Source organism: Peromyscus eremicus, chromosome 20 (genome assembly GCF_949786415.1).
Source record: "Peromyscus eremicus chromosome 20, PerEre_H2_v1, whole genome shotgun sequence".
Classification (NCBI taxonomy): domain Eukaryota; kingdom Metazoa; phylum Chordata; class Mammalia; order Rodentia; family Cricetidae; genus Peromyscus; species Peromyscus eremicus.
In genome coordinates, this window is record NC_081436.1 from 17916027 (window position 1) to 17935283 (window position 19257).

Here is a 19257-nt window from a genome sequence, read left to right on the forward strand (position 1 = left end):
CTGCTTTATTATGGACTCCGTACCTCTAAGTCAGTCTGGGATGCAAATAGTTAAGTGTCACATGCTCTTTCACCCATTCTTACTCCTTTCCAACTTCCAAAGGACAGGGCTCAGTGACAACACAGTGCATGGAATGAAGAAGGAGAGTTCTCAAATTAATTAGCTGGAAATGAGTCATGTCAATGTTTTGGAAAGGCAGAAGGGGAGAAAAGAGATTGGTAGAATTAATCACAGTGAGAAACTTACTTCAAGAGCCCACCAGAGCTCAGAAATCCAATGAGCAGCAGAAAATCAAAGGAATGAAGCATACTTGCCATCTGAAAGGATGGACAGAATCCAATCAAGGGTCCCAGTCTTTGCCAAGTAGGGGCTATGCCCTCAAAAATGTTTATTATCCACTACAACGGTAAGCACAAGGTATAGGACTTGAAAGCACGTTCTACCCAGGGGGACAAAGGTGAGGCAGACAGTTTACACTTACTGCAAAGAAATAAAGAAAACTTCCACTTGTAGCTTACACACATTGAACTCTAAAGGACTGAGAGGTCCCGCATCTGTGCTCTACATTTCCAATACTTGGGATTTCATATACTGCAGAGATGAGAGATCCACGAGACGGAATCTGAACATGTTCCGATGGAGAGGTCATTCACTAAGTAAAAACAAAACAAGAAACAGGGTCATAGCTACAGTACATCTATATACAAGAACCATCAAAGGGAAAATGCAGAGCTTTGCTTACGTCACGGTCACAGAGAACCAGGAAGATCCTTAATGGATACTTGCAATAGCACATGAAAAACGGCAGTGAATGCTGCTACCTTAAAAGAAGGCCTAGTTCTGGCCAGGAACTTGTTTATACCATGTATATGTTTCAGTATGTTTTTGTATGTCATGATCTGCGTGAGTTCTAATTTTAAGCAAATGGTATCACAAAGCCTGACCAAAAAGTTCTTTGAAGCACTATTTAGTGCTGGCTGGTAATCATGCCAGATAACAATTTCTCCCTGTCTTCTCTGTTCCCTGTAACAATCTCACTTCCAAGGTCACAAGGATGCAGGGCCAGCTCCAGGGGGAGACTGGAGGACAATTTACACAAGAGTACTTACAGGTGGGGGGATGTCGTTATTAGGCTTCAGAATCAGCTTCTCCCCACTCTTTTCAACTTCAAAACCCATTTTCTTCAGCAGGGATGCATCTGCCAACCCCTGCTCCTCCATTTTTGCAATGAAATCTTGATTTTGGCTGTTGTCTTCAGTGAGATTTCGCACAGCATACACCACCCACTGCATCATAACTGGAGTCAGAGTGAAGGAATTTAATAGCATACTTCCCATTTCTGTAACTCACATGACTGTCAGAGGTAAACAGTGGAGGAGTACAAGAATACTGATGAGATTTTTCTAGAGGGTTAGAAAGAATATAAATAATGCACTCAAAGAGGAAACCATTTAAAAGGCTGTAAAGGTGCACACGTGCTTGTGTGTCCAGCATGTGATTCAGCAACTAGTCCCAGAGAACAGCTCACTGAGTGTCTGATGAACAAGATTATGAGCGCGCGCGCGCGCGCGCACACACACACACGCACAGAGGTGCGGGGGGAGTGCGGGGGGTGGGGGGGTTGGGGGGACCCAGAGCAGCTACTGCTGAGGTTTATGAACACAGCAGTACACATATGCACACTCCTGGGCATTATGTCAATTCACTAGGGAAGGACAAGAGGAGCTCTGCAGACAAGTCAGAGGCGCTGGGAAAAAAATACGACAGGAAACTAGCTCTGTTTCAAGTGCAGTTATCAGTAAGAATGGTTTCCTAGGCGTCACCATGGAATTTCTCTCATTCAGTATTTCAGAGACAAAGCCTCAGCTGTGAAGGATTTGCTAGGTTCAGTGTGAAACACTCATGCTCTGAAAGTACACGACCCTCACTGCCTCCCCATGCCCAGGCCCTCAAATGAAATGCCCTGCTTGGTGTCCCCACATCAGAATGAAGACGATAGAAGCTTGGGGTCACATCACTGCATTATTCATGATGACTATGGTGGCAGGAAAACTGAAAGCTGCTACTCTACAGCACCCTGTAAGGCAGAGACTACCAAGGGTAGGCTTTTTGTTTAGGGCTTCACTCTGGTCCAGAGGGAACCACAGGAACCTAGGCTAAAATAACAATATTCCCAAAGAAATAGGCCTATCTGCTCATGACCAATAGAGTATCAAAATCATCAAATCCAGAGGGCTGGGGATGCAGCACTGTGGTCCAGTGTGCTTACACAACAGCATTCACTGGGTCATGGTTTCGGTCTCCAGCATACACAAAAAAGGAAGGATCCTTTTCCTGATAGCCATTAGATACACACTCAGGCAGTTCCAAAGGCAGACGGGGTGCATGAGGCTCCAAAAGGCATCAGGCCAAGCTTCTGATCCTGCCCTAGGCTTCTCTCAGACTGGTTCTGAGACATTTCTAGCCTACTAATCAGAAGTGAAACCCAAGAGAGGCTGTCAACAGTAATAAAGGTGGGGGCTCTTCTTATAGAATTAAAAAAAAAAAAAGAAAAGAAAGAAAGAAACGGTTTCTCTCTAGTTTAATAACCTCAAATGAGATTAAAATGTGAATCTATTAACTAAGAATCAAAGCATTAAAAGTAGGGGTACTATATGATCAAGGGGTATTTATGGGGTTTTAAATGGTTGTGCCATCCTAGTCTTTATAACCCAACCCTGATTCATAATCCAGTCCAGCCTTTCTACACTGTCTCAGGTCAGCTCTCTTCCTGATCATGACTCTTCCTCTGGCTGGCCTCATTCATGTCTGTGGGACTATGGGGCCTGAACAGAGCCTAGCACAGAGAAAAGTCCTACTTAGCAGCCTTGAATAAATGAACGAACGATCTGTTGGTATTTGAAGGTTTATCACTGAAACCACTTGAGGGTATCAATGGCTGAGTGTTTCCAAAGGTACAGAACAGAAGCTGCACTCGCCGGCAGATGCTGAGTCTGTACTTATCACCCCTTGCTAGAGACTGTTTTCACTTGGCAATCTGTCTGCCATCCATCATGACAAGGCCCCCAGCTCCTTTATAAGACTCTGCTTCTTTTCTAAAAACCAAATCCACACAAATACTGAAATAAAACCTGAATTTGCAGTTCTCCCCTTTCCACGGTCATTGGGTCTCCACCTTGTGCCATCATAGAAAATAAAATAGCATTTGTGGGTGCCAAACACTTTCAACACAAGAAGTAATTTCTAAACAATTTATTTTCTACACCTAAGGTGACACGATCACTATACAAACTCATCCTTTCACTTTTTATAGAAAAGACGAAGCAGCAATCATGACGAGAAGTGATGAAAGGCGCAAACATTTGAAGCATACACTCAAAACGACGCCGTGTAAGACTGGAGGTGGGGCTGGTTCACAGATACAGCTCTCCAGCTGTAAATGGCAGAGGCCAAACATTCTCTCCTTTCTGGAACTTCCTGGCTATTAACTTAAAGATAAACAAACTTGAACAAATTTGAGGTTGCCAAGATTTTTCTAATAGCTCCTTCAATCAAAGGGCTGGGTGGTTCAGTGGTGACACACTGTCACTACCAGTTGCAAACACAGATTCTCTGGAGGAAGACAACACGACCCAAACTTCAAGTTATCAAGTCAGCTCCACTTTGGGGAGAGCCAATGGCCCTGCCCTTCTCTTACTGGGGACCTCTAGCCTCTTAGACCTCAGCCACATCATACTACCTGTCTTCTTAGGCCTATGTCCTTGCCTGATTGCACTCCCCCACTCCCCTCCCTACTTTTTTTTTCAGCAGCCATTCTCAGCTGAGTCCCAGGTGCTGTTGGGAGCCTTCCAGGGACCTCACTACCCCAACACTAGTGTCAACTAAGGCTCTTAGAGGAACCTACTCTTAGTCACACTCCCCCTCACACTGCACTGTATTTCGCTATGAGCACCTCAAGGACAGGTACTAATTCACTTTTATGTCTCTAGCACCCAGTCTGGCCCCTAGTGCCCACATCAACACTCATTTGTTGAAATTATGCAAGTTCCCACTACTTGTGTATATTCTTGTCCACCCTAATAACTGTGAGCTTCGCAAACATGATTGGTGTCTTATTCATCTGTGTTTGTCCTTTGTCCTAGCGCAGTGTAGACAGATACTAGCTGAGTGTGTAAGGAAGGGCATCCTCTCTAGTGTCACACACGTACAGCCATGAAGGAGTTGAAGCGACACCCACACCAGCAATGTTCTGCTCTCACATCCCAGCAGTTTCCTGAATCATGGCTTTGGGGAAGTCTAAGATTGCAGGACAGCAAACCCAACACAAACGCAAGCAGGTTAAGGATGAGGATGCTGGACTGTGTAAACAAGAGGGCCAAGACAACCAAACACCAGCACAATTCCATGGACAGTGGATTTCAAACACAGTCATCTCAGGGCAGGGCCAGGAACACTGTAAGCATGGCAATTTATCAGCAACTCACCCCTAAGTGTTTGGAAGCTAAATGACGTACAAAAAAACAAAACAAAACAAAACCAACCTGGTGTGATGCCTACTGCCTGTAAGAGGAAAAGGCAACTATATGGAAGAATGAGCGTGATGAGAGCTCTCTAGCAGATGAAAGGCTGAAGCTGGGCCTCCAGGCATACCTCTCCAGGACAAAACAACAACCTAAGAGAAGAAGTCTTGAAAGCCAAGCAGCAAAGGCATTCTTATCTTTCCCAAAATTGGTAGTCAAAATGCCAAGATGTGGAAGTGAAGGCCGTGGAAGAGTTTGTGAGAACTATAGTCACAAGAACATACTGGAACTAACACCTCAGCACCTGGGAAATCAGAAATAAATACGAATTGCCAACACCAGCACTTGTCACTTAACTGTGTATTTAACACCTTTTTCATGTTCTCAGTGGTATCAATCAGCTTTCCTAGGATTCCATAAAGCTCCGAGTCCTGTACAAGTTCTTAGGTAGACAAGAAGAAAGCACCCCTCCCTCTAAGTGACCACCAGCAGCTGACGGGTGCTGTCCATCAATAGAACAAACACTGTTTCTATTCAAATGAAAACATCTAGGCACTACTGTCCAGGGTTTTGTATTACACATAAATTTCTAAAGTTTGTTTTTACTAGGTGTTCAGGCTCTAATTTTTCTTTTTAACTTAATTTTTAAACTCGCATATCAAAGATATGAGATTGTTCATATTTCTGGGCTCCATATGACATTTCAACACATATATGTGCATACACTGCAAAGTTCACACCTATCTCATCCAACAATTTTATTATCGTTTATCTATCATTAGTGTGTGTATTCATGAATGATGCATAGAGGTGTGCACGCCATGTCTGTAGAGGTCAGAGGACAACTCTGTGGAGTCAGTTCTCTCCATACATCTTTACATGGGTTCTGGGGCGTGAACTCAGGTTCACAGGCTTGCAGAGCAAGGACCTTTACCCTCATTGAGCCATCTTGCTGGCCCTCTTTCCCCCTGTTTTATTTGGGTGTATGCATGATGCGTGTCTGTGTGTTGGGGAGCATGTGTGCCATGGTGCATGTATGGAGGTCAGCACTGGAGCTTTTCTGCAGAACACTCTGGTGCTGTGACCTCAGCCACAGAGACCACAGTGGCAGTTAGCATCATGCTGCTGCTGCTGCACCAGGAAGTGAGGAGGAGGAGGAGGAGGAGGAGGAGGAGGAGAAGGAGGAGGAGGAGGAGGAGGAGGAGGAGGAGGAGGAGAACACCGGTGCTGGATGGGTATTCCGTGGGTCTACGCTCTGTGGAGTTAGTTCTCTCCCTTCAATGTGGGTTCTGGGCTCAAACTCAGGCTGCCAGGCTTGCGAGCACCTTTACTCACTAAGCAATGTGTTAGCACCAACATTACTATTCCTTTATAGTGAAAACACTAAACATCCTTTCTCCCAACTTTTTGACATTTAAAGTGCACTGCTGTTAACTAGTCACCCTACTGTGCCACAGCACCTGAACTTCTTATTCCGAACTGACCATAACTCAGTACTCAGAGATGACAGGAAGAAAGCACTTTTTTCAGAAGATTGGAACTGAAAAGAGAAACACTGCAAAACACAATCTAAGAGCCGTCTGATCCGTAGCCCTGGGTCATGAATATGTATGGGCTCCTTGTTAGTGTGCTGTGAAAGACTGGAGCCTGAGTAGTCAGTTCAGACCTAGACAGTCTTAAGTGTCACAAGGGAGATTAAAACAAGTCCCAGTTAATATTCACATTGCCCTCTTGTTCCCTCTGTAAAGGGACAGGGAACAAGAAAGAGTGGGGGAGAAAATTCAACATCTTCTAAAGTCTCTAATCCTACCAAAACTTCAAGTCCTTTATTGTATGCTTAGCTCTGGAGAGAGCGCTTTTACCGTTTCCATAGCTACTACAAATAGAAGGCATGAGCCTGTTTGTCGCAAAACTGCCTTGAAAGGGCCCGCAATCAGTGCTGCAGCTTTTCTGAACACACTGGTGGTGTGACCTAGGCCACAGAGACCACAGTGGCAGTTAGCACCATGCTGCTGCTGCTGCACCAGGAAGGGGAGGAGGGGCTGAGGGCACCTGTGCCAGTTCAGCACTCCATGGGTCCATGCTAAGCCTGAAGCTGTGAACAGGCTAGGTGACTCGGTATTAGTGGACAGAAAATTGCAAAGCACCTTAGTACCAACCAGCAGACATGTCTGCTTTAAAGTATAATCACCTGGTTAAAATGTTACCTGTTAAGACAGACTTCATCTAGTTATAGGCAGGCTGTTTCTAGGAATCAAACCCAACAGACTTCAAGTCTAAGGATGACTGCTGTCAAGGCCCAAAGCCTGACTAGGAGCCTGCTGAGAACAGGGCTGGCAAATAACTGGCAAGAAACAGTGAACGGTTTGATGTAGTTCATACAGTTCTCATATATGTTAGGGGATTGATTTCCGTGTCTACAAATTCAACTAACCTCTAGTTGGTCAGAAACAATCACAGGTGAGTGACCTGTGGTTGCTCTGAGAGTAAGTAGTTGTAAAGACAGTAGGCCAGAGAAGCATGGTGTTTAACATTCTGCCCCTCAGATGTTGACCTATGGCCTTGGATATGTAAGGAACCAACAAGCAAGGAACTATTAAAAGTATAGGTTTGGGAAACCTACACTTCATTGATAACAATTTAAATATCAAAGGCTTTTACTTGAATTTTAGGATATACGTGTACTTGACATAACATTTGTATATGCATGCCATATAATAATCTTTACCTACATAGTATGTTGAAAAGTTACTTTAGACAGTGAGCCAGTGAAGGAATGGGATTTACATGCATACAACTTCCGAGGAGCTACTGCTAGAGGGCAGACAGAGAGCAGGCATGGAGATCCTCCAACAAAACTGCACTGTAAGAGCAGAGTCAGTGACAGACAAGTCTCCTTCAAGGGCCTTTACAAACCACATCATGGAAGGTTATCTGAGGATCAGAGTGAATGATAAGTACCTGCAGCACACTAAACAACAACCTTTTCAAACTATGCAAAACTGAGGTGGAGGAGCATAGCAAGCAGTCCGTTATAAAACTTCTGGAGATTCTTTATATTACTAAAACCCAAGTGTGCTGATTTCCTCATACAGAGAAGGAAAACCATGGAGGTATGGACCAGGAATAAAGTGTGCTCAGCAACCCCAGCCCTCTTGGTAGGAGCTGGGCGGCCTCCATCAACCCTCCCCTCAGAGGCGGACTAACTCATGGAGAGGAAGGGGAAGCATCCGTAGACTCATGGTCACAACAGAGGCTGGAAGGAGGCTCATGGAGAGCAGTGGGCAGACAGGACGGAGGTGGGGAAAGGTGTCCATTCTTCCACAAAGCCATAGGTTTCTCTGCAGAGGCCAACCATTTCTAGACATCCAGAGATATTTCTGTTGCTTTCATAATGAAGTTCATTCTACATCACTGCTAACTTTTATCATTATCTTTGGTTATCAACACTCATTCACTACACACTATTCTCATTCAGAAACTAAAGAGGAAAGCTTAGTGGGGGTAGATCCTCCTAAATTCCTTGCATGGTGCTGGAACCAGTGTATGCAGTAACCACCACAAACCACCCACACTGGCTCCTCCTACTGCCCTAAATTGTTGGACTATCTAGTATCTAATTTTCTTCTGCGTTTTGTATTTTAATACAAGGGAACATCTGTGCTCTGAGTGTTTCAGTGAGCGCTGCATGTGCTGTTTCACGGTTTGCAGCCTGTTGTCTTAACAGCATCTAACAAATCACAGCTCAAGTCATGTGTGCATACCTGCCAACTTACTAATTAATGGCTAACTGCCAACACTGAAAGCAGTAAAAAGGAAAAACAAATAGAAGAGGGTGGGAAAGAAAAATCTGCCACATTAGTGAATTATAGGTCATAATATGAAGAATATGGACTATGTGTTCTTAATGCATGCTACAAATAGCAAGTAGTTTCTGCCTATACAGGGGGAAAGTCATCTCCGAATCACTGCTTTACAGACCAAGTGCTTTCCTGTCCTCTCCAGCCACAAGGGAGACAGACAGAAATTTCAGAGACAGTGCAGAACTGCCTGAACAGCTGTCACTGGAGACTTGCTCCTCTGTGCCAAGTTCACATCCACTGTCTTTACAGCATACAACTTACTTTTCCTAGAGTGACCTTTAAAGATGAGGTGAGACACTGTTTCAAGGGCCTCCTCCTTGAAGCCCACATATCTCTCCACCTTTTGAAAGCTCCCACTTCCTGATAGCATCTGTGGGCAGGGTGGGGAACCATGCCACATACCGCCCTCTGTCTGGACCCTGGTGAATTCTATGCTCTCTCCTCCAATCCCAGATGCACACCATCCAGCACCCAAGATGAGAAAGAAAACATACTGTGGGCCCATCCAGCTGGCAGTGAAGTCATGGAAGACGACATTCTCCCTGCCAGACAGTCATCACCAGCACTGCCCACTCCAAATGCTTCTGTGGCGAGCAAAGGCTGTGCTCGCAGGTACCTTGTCTTCACAGGGTTTTGGTGGTAAAGGATCTTAGAGCACTGAAACTAATTTTGTACATTACATACTCTGGAATCCTTTTTACTACCCACTTCAAAGCAGAGCGTGGTATAAAGCAGGCACAGTCTGGCATCCCTATCACACTACAGGTTTCAGGATCAGAAACAACCAATACCACTTCTAACCCAGACCACACCAAAGAGCTCTGGGGCCACAAGTGGTTCCATTTGTATTTGGGGCAGCACTCTGACGTCACTTCTGAGACTAACAGGGCTGCTGCATGCGGCATGCTAAAAAGTGTCCAGCACGTGCACTGAACACAGGGCATAGGAGCAGGATTCTACAGCACTCTGGGAATGCTTTCCTTCCTGTGCTCCCTGACTCTTGCAGAGTATGTGTTGTTCACCTGCCAGGCTCCTCATTATCTGAGCTGTGGCCTTTGGTATAGAGCTTAAGTGATCTAACTATTTAACCAGAGACGGCCTGCTCAGTTCCTGTGTCAGATTTGGGCTGTGAGATGTTGAGGACCACATATAGATGCACAACACAAGCACAGCCACCTTCATTCTTGTTGTGGGGACAGCTGGGGAGAATATTAGGCTTCTAAAGAAAACAATGCCCAGGACTCCAGTCATACCCAGGTCCCCACTAACAGTGCCATGGATGAACTTTATTGCCTGAAAGAGGAACTCAGGGCACAGCAAGGCCCCACCTGCTGAGTGAAGAGATGTTGATAAAATGCACAGAACTCTGGAATAGAAGAGACATCAGAAAAGTTCCTTCATCTGAACCCATTCAGAGTACACTCCCATTCTCAGAGAGGCTTTAAAAGAGGAATTCACCCTTGATTTTTGACAAAGAAGCCAAAACTGTACCATGGAAACAAGAAAGCATCTTCAACAAATGGTGCTGGCATAACTGGATGTCAACATGTAGAAGATTGCAAATAGATCCATATCTATCACCGTGCACAAAACTCAAATCCAAGTGGACCAAAGACTTCAACATAAATCCAGTTACACTGAACTTGATAGAAGAGAAAGTAGGAAGTAGTCTTGAATGCATTGGCACAGGAGACCACTTCCTAAATATAACATCAGTTGCACAGTCATTGAAAGCAACAATTAATAAATGGGACCTCCTGAAACTGAGAAGCTTTTGTAGGGCAAAGGACATGGTCAACAAGAAAATTAATTAATTAATTAATTAATTAAAAAATTAAAAAGAAAATTCTCCATTCAAATCAATAGCATTATCTAAAAGCAAGAGCACAAACAGCCAATACATTTATGAAAATGATCATGAAAAATGTTCAACATCTTTAATCCTTAGCAAAGTTCAAATAAAAACTATACTGAGTGTGTACATGCTGCACATACATACATACAAGTAGGCAAACATTCACATAATAAGAAATTAAAGTTTGGGTTTTTTTGTTTGTTTGTTTGTTTTGGTTTTTTTCGAGACAGCGTTTCTCTGTGTAGCTTTGTGCCTTTCCTGGAACTCACTTGGTAGCCCAGGCTGGCCTCGAACTCACAGAGATCCACCTGGCTCTGATTCCCGAGTGCTGGGATTAAAGGCGTGCCCCACCACCACCGGGCAAGTTTGGGTTTTTATCTCATGCAGTCAGATTAGATTTTGGGCACAGAGAAAATGGACTCTTCTGCACAGTTGGTGTGAATACAGGCTAGTATAGCCAGTACAGAGTGCAAGAGACAGGTTCTTCAAAATACTAAATGAAGAACTATCAGTTTATTTAGCTGTGCCCTTCTTGACTATGTACCCAAAGAACTTTATCATTGTAATACAATAAGTACCTTTATGTCCAGGTATGTTTCTGTAGTCACAGGAGTCAAAATACAGAACTATAGTTCATGTTCAACAAATGAAAGAATAAAATGATGTATATGTGTAATGGAGTATTATGTCATAAAGATGAATAAAAGCCTATCATTTTTTTGTACCTGGAAAAAAAATAAAACAAAACAACAGACTATAGAAAGGGAAAAGATCTTTACCAACCCCACATCTGACAGAGGGCTGAGCTCCAAAATATATAAAGAATTCAAGAAACTAGATATCAAAATACTAAACAATCCAATTAAAAAATGGGCTACAGAGCTAAGCAGACAATTTGCAACAGAAGAATCTCAAATGGCTGAAAGACATTTAAGGAACTGCTCAACATCCTTAGTCATCAGAGAAATGCAAATCAAAATGACTCTGAGATACCATCTTACACCTGTCAGAATGGCTATGATCAAAAACACTGATAATAGCTTATGTTGGAGAGGATACAGAGCAAGGGGAACACTCCTCCACTGTTGGTGGGAGTGCAAACTTGTACAGCCACTTTGGAAATCAATATGGTGGTTTCTCAGAAAATTGGGGATCAATCTTCCTTAAGACCCAATGATACAACTCTTGGGCATATATCCAAGGAATGCTCATACCACAAGGACACATGCTCAACTATGTTCATCATGATTCGTATTAGCCAGAACCTGGAAACAACCTAGATGCATCTCAACTGAAGAATGAATAAAGAAAATGTGGCACATAAACACAAATGGAGTACTACTCAGCAGAGAAAAACAATGACATCATGAAATTTGCAGGCAAATTGATGGAACTAGAAAATATCATCCCTGAGTGAGGTAACACAGAGTCAGAAGGATAAGTGGATACTAGATGTAAAGCAAAGGATAACCAGACTACAACCCACAGCTCCAGAGAAGCTAGATAACAAGGAGAACCCTAAGAGGGGACGTATGAATTACCCTGTGAAGGAGAAATAGATGAGATCTCCATGAGCAAACTGGGAGTGAGGGGGGCCAATGGAGGGTAGGAGATGGGGGATGAGAACATAAGAGAACAGTATGTTCAAGCTGGAATATCGACAGAGTGGGAGAGCAAGGAAAGAGATACCATGATAGATGGAGACATCATGGGAATAGGGAGAAACAGGGTGCTAGGGAAGTTCCAGGAATCCACAAAGATGACCCCACCTTAGGCTACTAGCAATAGTGGAGAGGGTGCCTGAACTGGCCTACTCTGGTAATCAGATTGGTGAATACCCTGTCATCATAAAGCCTTCATCCAGTAACCGATGAAAGCAGATGCAGAGATCCACATGGTGCATGGATCAGGATCCATCCCTGGCGTATGAGTGGGCTTTTTGAAGCCTAGTGTCTATGGTGGGACACCTTGCACAGCCTTGGTGCAGGGGGAGGGACTTGGACCTGCCTCAACTAAATGTACCAGGTTCTGCTGACTCCCCATGGGAGGCTTTGCCTTGGAGGAGCTGGGAATGGGGGTGGGTGGGTTGGGGGAGAAGGCTGCGGGGTGGGAGAAGGGAGGAGAGGGGATCTGTGGTTGGTATGTAAAATGAATAGAAAATTTCTTAATAATAACAAAAAGAGGAATTCACTTCAGTGTCTCCCACTTGCCAAGACTGAGAAGAGAATGGTCAGTGTATTTGCATAAAATTGGAAAAGTAGTAATAAAAACAATAGCAGCAGACTCATGTCCAACCTAGTATGTGACAGTAGCTGTTTTAAGCACTTACTAACCCTATGATTATCCTCAACCTACTGAAGAGGAAACCAAGATCCTGAAAACCAAGCGGCTGAGTAACCTGTCATGTGTCCTGCGATAAAAGGTGGTGAAGCCAGGGCATAGACACAGGCAATGTGGCTCCAGCCCTCAGCTCCCGTCTCAAGGCCATATAGCTTCCAAACATACTCCTCTGCCTGTGGAGATGACTGAATCCCCAGAAGAAGCAGGGCAGGCCTTCCTCCTGGCACTGAGTTTCATGTCAGAGTGCAAGGAAGGGAAGAATGATCAAGTTTGAGACTTGAAACTGGTTTCTTTCACTCCAAAAAGCCCACAGGACTACACCAACCTGCAGACAGCATTCAGATCAATGATCTCTGTAAAATACTTTCAGGACTAGCTAATAAACTAATGCTCAAAATGAAATGAAAATGTGAAGTTGAGAAAGTAATCCCATCTAAATTACAGGAGATTAGTGTTGGTCTAGCACTAATGACATTTCAGAAGTAATAAAGTGTAGCCAAGGGTCAAAAACAGTTCTGTGCTAAGAAGGATTAAATGAAGAACACCAATAACAAAGAGCTTCTGGTGGATCTGAGAGAAGACAAGACACAGCAGGTATCGACGAGCCAGGAAAGCCCCATCCTATAAATGCTGGGGGTTTGGGCACTTGGACCCACTGTCCTGGCTGATGTTACTAGTCCCCTGGGGGGAAAAAAGGGGCTGGCCATGCTGATATGCTGCTTCTGGCCCTTCCCCTCTCAAAAGCCTCCAGGAAGTCAGCAGTCAGAACGGAGTGGGCTGGAAGACTTAGGATCAGAAAGAAGTGTCTGTAAATATGTAATTAGGAGGAGGTGGTTGGAGAGCAGAGCTGATTCCTTCTCTGCATGGGAACTCTAAGCCCGACTTCCTATCAGAGAGAAGCACTACTGCATCTCTTTAACCTCCTAATGTCAGCCTACCAACAGAAATTTATGAAAACAGGAGCTAATAAATACTTTAGACTGTTTCAAAGTTAGGTAAGTGGTAGTGGTGACACTACATTTCTAAAGTATTTCTAGATATCTTGCTTTTGTGGGGGAAATTAATTACAGAAATGTACTATTTTTGTTGTTATCGTCAGGTTTGCCTGTTTGCAGTACTAGGGTCTTGGTGCATGCTAAGCAAGCATTCTACCACTTATAGTCCCTTCTAGAAAAGTTAACACTTGAATGTGTTTTCTCATCTTATACAGACAATAGGACTTGTTATTTATACTAAAATTAGAGCCATGGATTAAGATCCCGCAAAAGCTCAAACTGTTAATTACACATTGGAATCTCTCTCCAGAACTTAACCTTGACCAAAGCATTCATTTAGGAAGTATGAAGATATCATATGCCTTGCCTAGGTTGGGGGGCCCAGGTTTAGCTCCCGTACAGGGCTTTGTAGTAGCAGTCATTTCAAATGGGCATGTTTCCATGCCTCTTGGCTTTAAGTTCCTTCATTCATACAATGAGGATCACAGATTTTCTTGTATTATATGAGGTGATGGTGTGGGCCTCATGGACATAAAGTGGACTGCCATTCATGCCATTAAATGCCTAAGAGTCCTGGCCACTCACAAAACCATTTGCTACAACTTTCTCTTTCATAAAATAAGGGTAATATTTTATAAAATAAAAGTAATATCTATGGTAATAAAAAATCATGCAGATTAAATAAAATCACAATGTCATGGATAAGAATTGTTAATCAGATGTTTTGGCTTTTGGACCCAAAAGATCAGGAACCAACTCTGTGTGGGCCCTGAGGAGGGACTCAGTACAAGGAATGACTACTGTATTCTGTTCTTCCAATTCTCACTACAGGGAAATGTGACTCACCATCTTTATCAGTTCTCAGTGCACAGCTCAGGGGCATTAAATACAACTGTGCTATAACCATCTCTACAATCCTGTGTGTGTGGTGTATGTGTGTGTACCATGTGGAGGTCAGGGGGTGATGCTGATGTACACTAGTTACCATCTTGTTTTGTTTGTTTTTGAAGACAGGGATTTCTCTGTGTAAACTTGTCTGTCCTGGAACTCGTTCTGTAGACCACGCTGGCCTTGAACTCACAGAGATCTCCTGAATGCTGGTATTAAAGGTTGCACCATCACCACCTGGCTCCATCTTATTTTGAGACAGAATCTCTTGCTGAATCTGAAGCATGTCATTTTGACTAGGTTGGCTGGCCAAGTCTTCATGCTGTGCAGCAGTCACTTTGCCCACGGAGTCATCTCTGTCACCCTCTCCATAACCTTTGGTGCTGTACAACTGAAACTCTAAACCCACTAGGCAGTAATGCTCCCTTTTCCCCAGCTGCCAGCAAACATTTTTCCACTTTCTGTCTCCATGCTTCCAACTACACTAAGTACAAGGAGGCAGAGATAACATGTCTTTCTGTGAGTAACTTGAGGTTCATTGATGTCATAGCATGTGACAGTAGTTGCTTTTTCAGAAAAAGGCTAATATTCCCTGATACAGAGAACATATTTTGCTTTCCTATCCATCCTCTAGATGGACACCTAGACTGCACGCAGGCTTTAGCTACTAAATGATGCTGCTATGAATGGGGTATGAAAAAATCTCCAAGGCCCTGCTTTCAGTTCTGAAGTACACCCAAAAGTGGAATAGCTGGATTGTTCTTAACTTTCTGAGGAATAGCACTATTTCCAAAATGTTTTTGACAGTAGCTGTATGCTTATTCCCACTAACAGTGTACACAAGGTCCCAATTCTCCCCATCCTTGCCAAATTGCTTAACTTCCTGTATTTTTAACAGCCACTGTAGTGAGTGTGAAGAGGTATCTCATTATGGTTTTGTTGTGTGTTCACCTAATGACCCATGATATAGAACATCTTTTCCTGGTGCTTACACAGTCAAAAAAAAAAAAAAAAAAAAAGATACCTTCAAATCCTTTGTCCATTTTGGAATTGGCTTATGTTCTCTGGTTGCAAGTATTTTCTCCCATTCCATAGTTACCTTTTTATGGTTGATGGTGTCTTCTAATGCTCAATTTAAAAAAAATTCATGCAGCCCAATTTGTATGTCAACTTTGCCTTTGCTATCAAAGTCAAGAAACCATCCCCAAATCTAAAGACAGGGCACTTTCTTCCTTGTGTTTTACAGTTTTAGTAAGACTGTTGTGTATGGTGTTAGAAAGGGTCCCTCCTAATGCTCTTTAACTCCTTTTTTGGCAGTGGGTCTCATGATGCTGTCCAGGATGGAGTCCAACTCTTGGGTTCAAGTGATCCTCCTGCCCCAGCTGCTCAGCTTTCCCATTTCTGTCATTTGTGAGTGTCCAGTTTACCTGCACTATTTGTTAAATAGACTGAAAATTCCCAATGGAACAGTCCTGGCATCCTTGTCATATGCAAAGGTTTATTTCTGGGTCTGAATTCTATTGTACTAGTTCACATGTCTCTCTGTTTGACAATTTTAAAATGTAGATTAAGTTATAGAATGAGGAAGCATGAGGTTTTTGACGCTCCCTAAGATCCTATGAATTTCAGAACAGGTCTTCCCATTAAGATGCACTAAATTTAAAGACATACAATATTTGGGAATTACTGACAGAAATATTAACCTTCAATTCATGAACATGAGTGTATTTCCATTTCCTTATCAATTACTTTTCTTTCAACATAATTTTCATTGTATAAGTCTTTCACCTGCTTGGTTAAGTTAATTTCTCAGTATTTTGTTTGTTTGTTTGTTTTTTGTTTTTCAAGACAGGGTTTCTCCATGTAGCTTTGTGCCTTTCCTGGAACTTGCTTTGTAGACCAGGCTGGCCTCGAACTCACAGAGATCCGCCTGGCTCTGCCTCCCAAGTGCTTGGATTAAAGGCGTGTGCCACCATCACCCAGACCAATTTCTCAGTATTTTATGATATGACTATAAATGGGACATTTTCTTTTTCACAAGGTTCATTAGCATACAGAAATGCAATTGTTTTTAATGCACTGATTCTATATTTTACTTTTGTGTAGAATTCATTTATTAGTTATAATAATATTGTCTAGAATACTTTAGAGTTTTCTGTATGTATAGTTAATCACCTGAACAGACAGTTTCATTTCTTCCTTTCCAACTTGGATGCCCTTCATTTTTTCCTGCCTATTGGCTAGAACCCTCACAACTATTTCAAATAAGAAGTGGGAAAACAAGCAGGGTGGTGTGGTGGTGGTGCATGCCTTTAATCCCAGCACTCAGGAAGCAGAGGCAGGCAGATCTCTGAGTTCGAGTGCAGCCTGGTCTACACAGGGAGTTCTAGGACAGCCAGGGCTGTGCAGAGAAACCCTGTCTTGAAAAGCCAAAACTAAAGGGTGAGGGAGCATCCTTGCTTTGTTCTTCATCTTAGAGGAAAGGTACTCAGTTTTCTGCCACTTACTGTGATGTCTGCCATGGACTTTTACAAAACTTTTATTATAGTGGGACAGCTACAGTGCACTTCTAGTTTGCTGACTGTTGTTAACATGAAAGGCACTGAATTCTGTCAAATGTCTTTTCTGCATCAATAGAATTAGCCATGAAATCTTTTCATTTGTTCTGTTAATGTGGTTTACCATACAACCAATTTAGTAGCCATCCCTGCATTCCAGGAACAAATCTTGCTGGATTCTTGTGTATAATCCTTTTAATATGCAGTTGAATTTAGTTTGCTAGTATTTTCTTGAAGATTTCAAGGTCAGTATTCACAAGGGATATTGGTTTGTAGTGTCTCCCTGGACTACTTTATAAGGTAATGTTCCTCTCATGGAGTGAAGTAAGAAGTATTACTCCCTCTTCAATGTTTTGGGAAAGTTTGAGAATGGCCAGTGTTAGTTCTGTCAATGTAGAAGTCACCAGGGAAGGCGTCAAGGGCAGGGTTTCCCATCTCCTGACCAGACACAATGTACTCATCTCCATTCCTTAGCAATTTAGATACAGTTGCAAATCTCCAGAAATCATTCACTCAGGTTAATCAAATTGTAGGTATACAATTATCACAGCACCTGTCTAATTCTTATTTCTATAGACTCAGCAGAGTATTGTCCCTATTTCATCTCTGACTTTAGTAATTTGAGTCTTTTCTCCTTTTTCATAACCATGTAGATGCAGGTTACCCAACTTAAAGAACCAACTTTTGGTTGTCACCTAATTTCATCAGTTATGAAAGCTGTGCATGTTAATTATCTTTTAAAATCTCTGAGAGTTAAGCTGTGGTGTGAGATAGGGTCTATCCTGGAAAATGCTCCAGGAAGCATTTGTGGAAAGTAAGCATGCCACTGCATTCTGTACATTCTGTAGATGTAGTTGGTGTAACATGCTGTTTAAATTCTCTGGGCTTCCTCATTTTCTGACAGACTGTTCTACCTATTATTCAAAGTTGGGTAATGAAATAGATAACCATTAAGAAAACTTTTGAGCTGGGAGGTAGTGGTGCACACCTTTAATCTCAGCACTCAGGAGGCAGAGGCAGGTGGATCTCTTTGTGTTCAAGGCCATCCTGATCTACAGAGCGAGTTCCAGGACAGCTAGAACTGTTACACAGAGAAACCCTGTCTCAAAAAACTGAAAAAACAAAACAAAACAAACAACAACAAAAAAATCCTGTTTTCTTTATACTTGTCAGTTTTTGATTCATATATTTTAATGTGCTTTTGGTATATTGGTATATATATATATTTTAGATTCTTTGTAATCCTTTTAATTAACAACTTTTAATATTTATTTTAGTGTGCATGGGGGTGTATGTGGAGGTCAGAGGACAATTTGTTGGAGTTGGTACTCTCTACATAACAAATGAGATTCAGGGAATGAACTCTGTGGTCTTCAGGTTTGGTGGCAAGTGGCTTAACCTGTGCAGCCACCACCTCTCCTACCAATGAACATTTACTTCTTGTCTTTTCTTGCTACGGTAAATTTTTTATTACTATGTCTTATGCCCTTCATTGTCTTTTGTGATCCCTTTAGGGCACATTTTGTCTGATGTGACCACCACAGTTCTCATTATTTATTTGCTTACTTACTTTTTTTCTATGCTTTTAACCTTTTCTGCCTCTGAATCTACTCAGTCTCTTATAGCTAGCATAACTGGATAACATTTTCCCTACTGGTACATACTCTTGACAAGAGGCTCTATTGGTATTTAAGTGAATAGTGATAAGGTGGGATTCACTTTTATGCCACTTTACTATGTTTTCTGTCAGGTCAATGACTCTCTTGGTATTAGTTCTTCTTTTGTGTGTAGTACACTTACTTTTTATGGTGAAAATTTTCAACTCTTTTTTTGAATTTCAAGGATTTACCTTTATCAATTAATTTCTTCATAGGTGTGCTGGTTATTTATTTATTCGTTTATTTATTTATTGCTTCCAACTTGACACAAGTCAGGTTCATGTGGAAAGGGGGAATTTCAACTGAGAAGATGTTTCTGTAAAACTGGCCTATAGGGAAGTCTATGTGACACTTTCTTGACTGACATGGGAGGGTCCAGGACACTGTGGGCGGTACCATTCCTGAGCAGGTAATCCAAGCCGGGTAAGCGATCAGAAGCAAGCCAGTAAACTTTCCTCCATAGCTTCTGCTTCAGTTCCTGCCTGGGCCTGAAAGCATAAGTCAAATAAACTCTTTCCTCTCAATGCTGCTTTTGCTCACAAGTTTTCTATCAAGCAAACTAGAACATTAGATTTCCAGG

The 19257-nt window shown here is 42.6% G+C and overlaps 1 protein-coding gene across 1 annotated transcript in view; it reads right to left on the bottom strand.

Moving 5' to 3' along the window:
* Positions 1–355: 355 nt before the first annotated feature.
* The window catches only part of Atxn10 (ataxin 10), a 144243-nt gene continuing 125341 nt past the window's right edge, over positions 356–19257 (bottom strand). The window contains exons 11-12 of the mRNA XM_059247801.1: positions 1110–1297; positions 356–652 (exon numbers count right to left, since the gene is read on the bottom strand). Coding sequence (XP_059103784.1) covers positions 650–652; positions 1110–1297 — 191 coding nt within the window. The 3' untranslated portion in view covers positions 356–649. The remainder of the gene's footprint in view (positions 653–1109; positions 1298–19257) is intronic.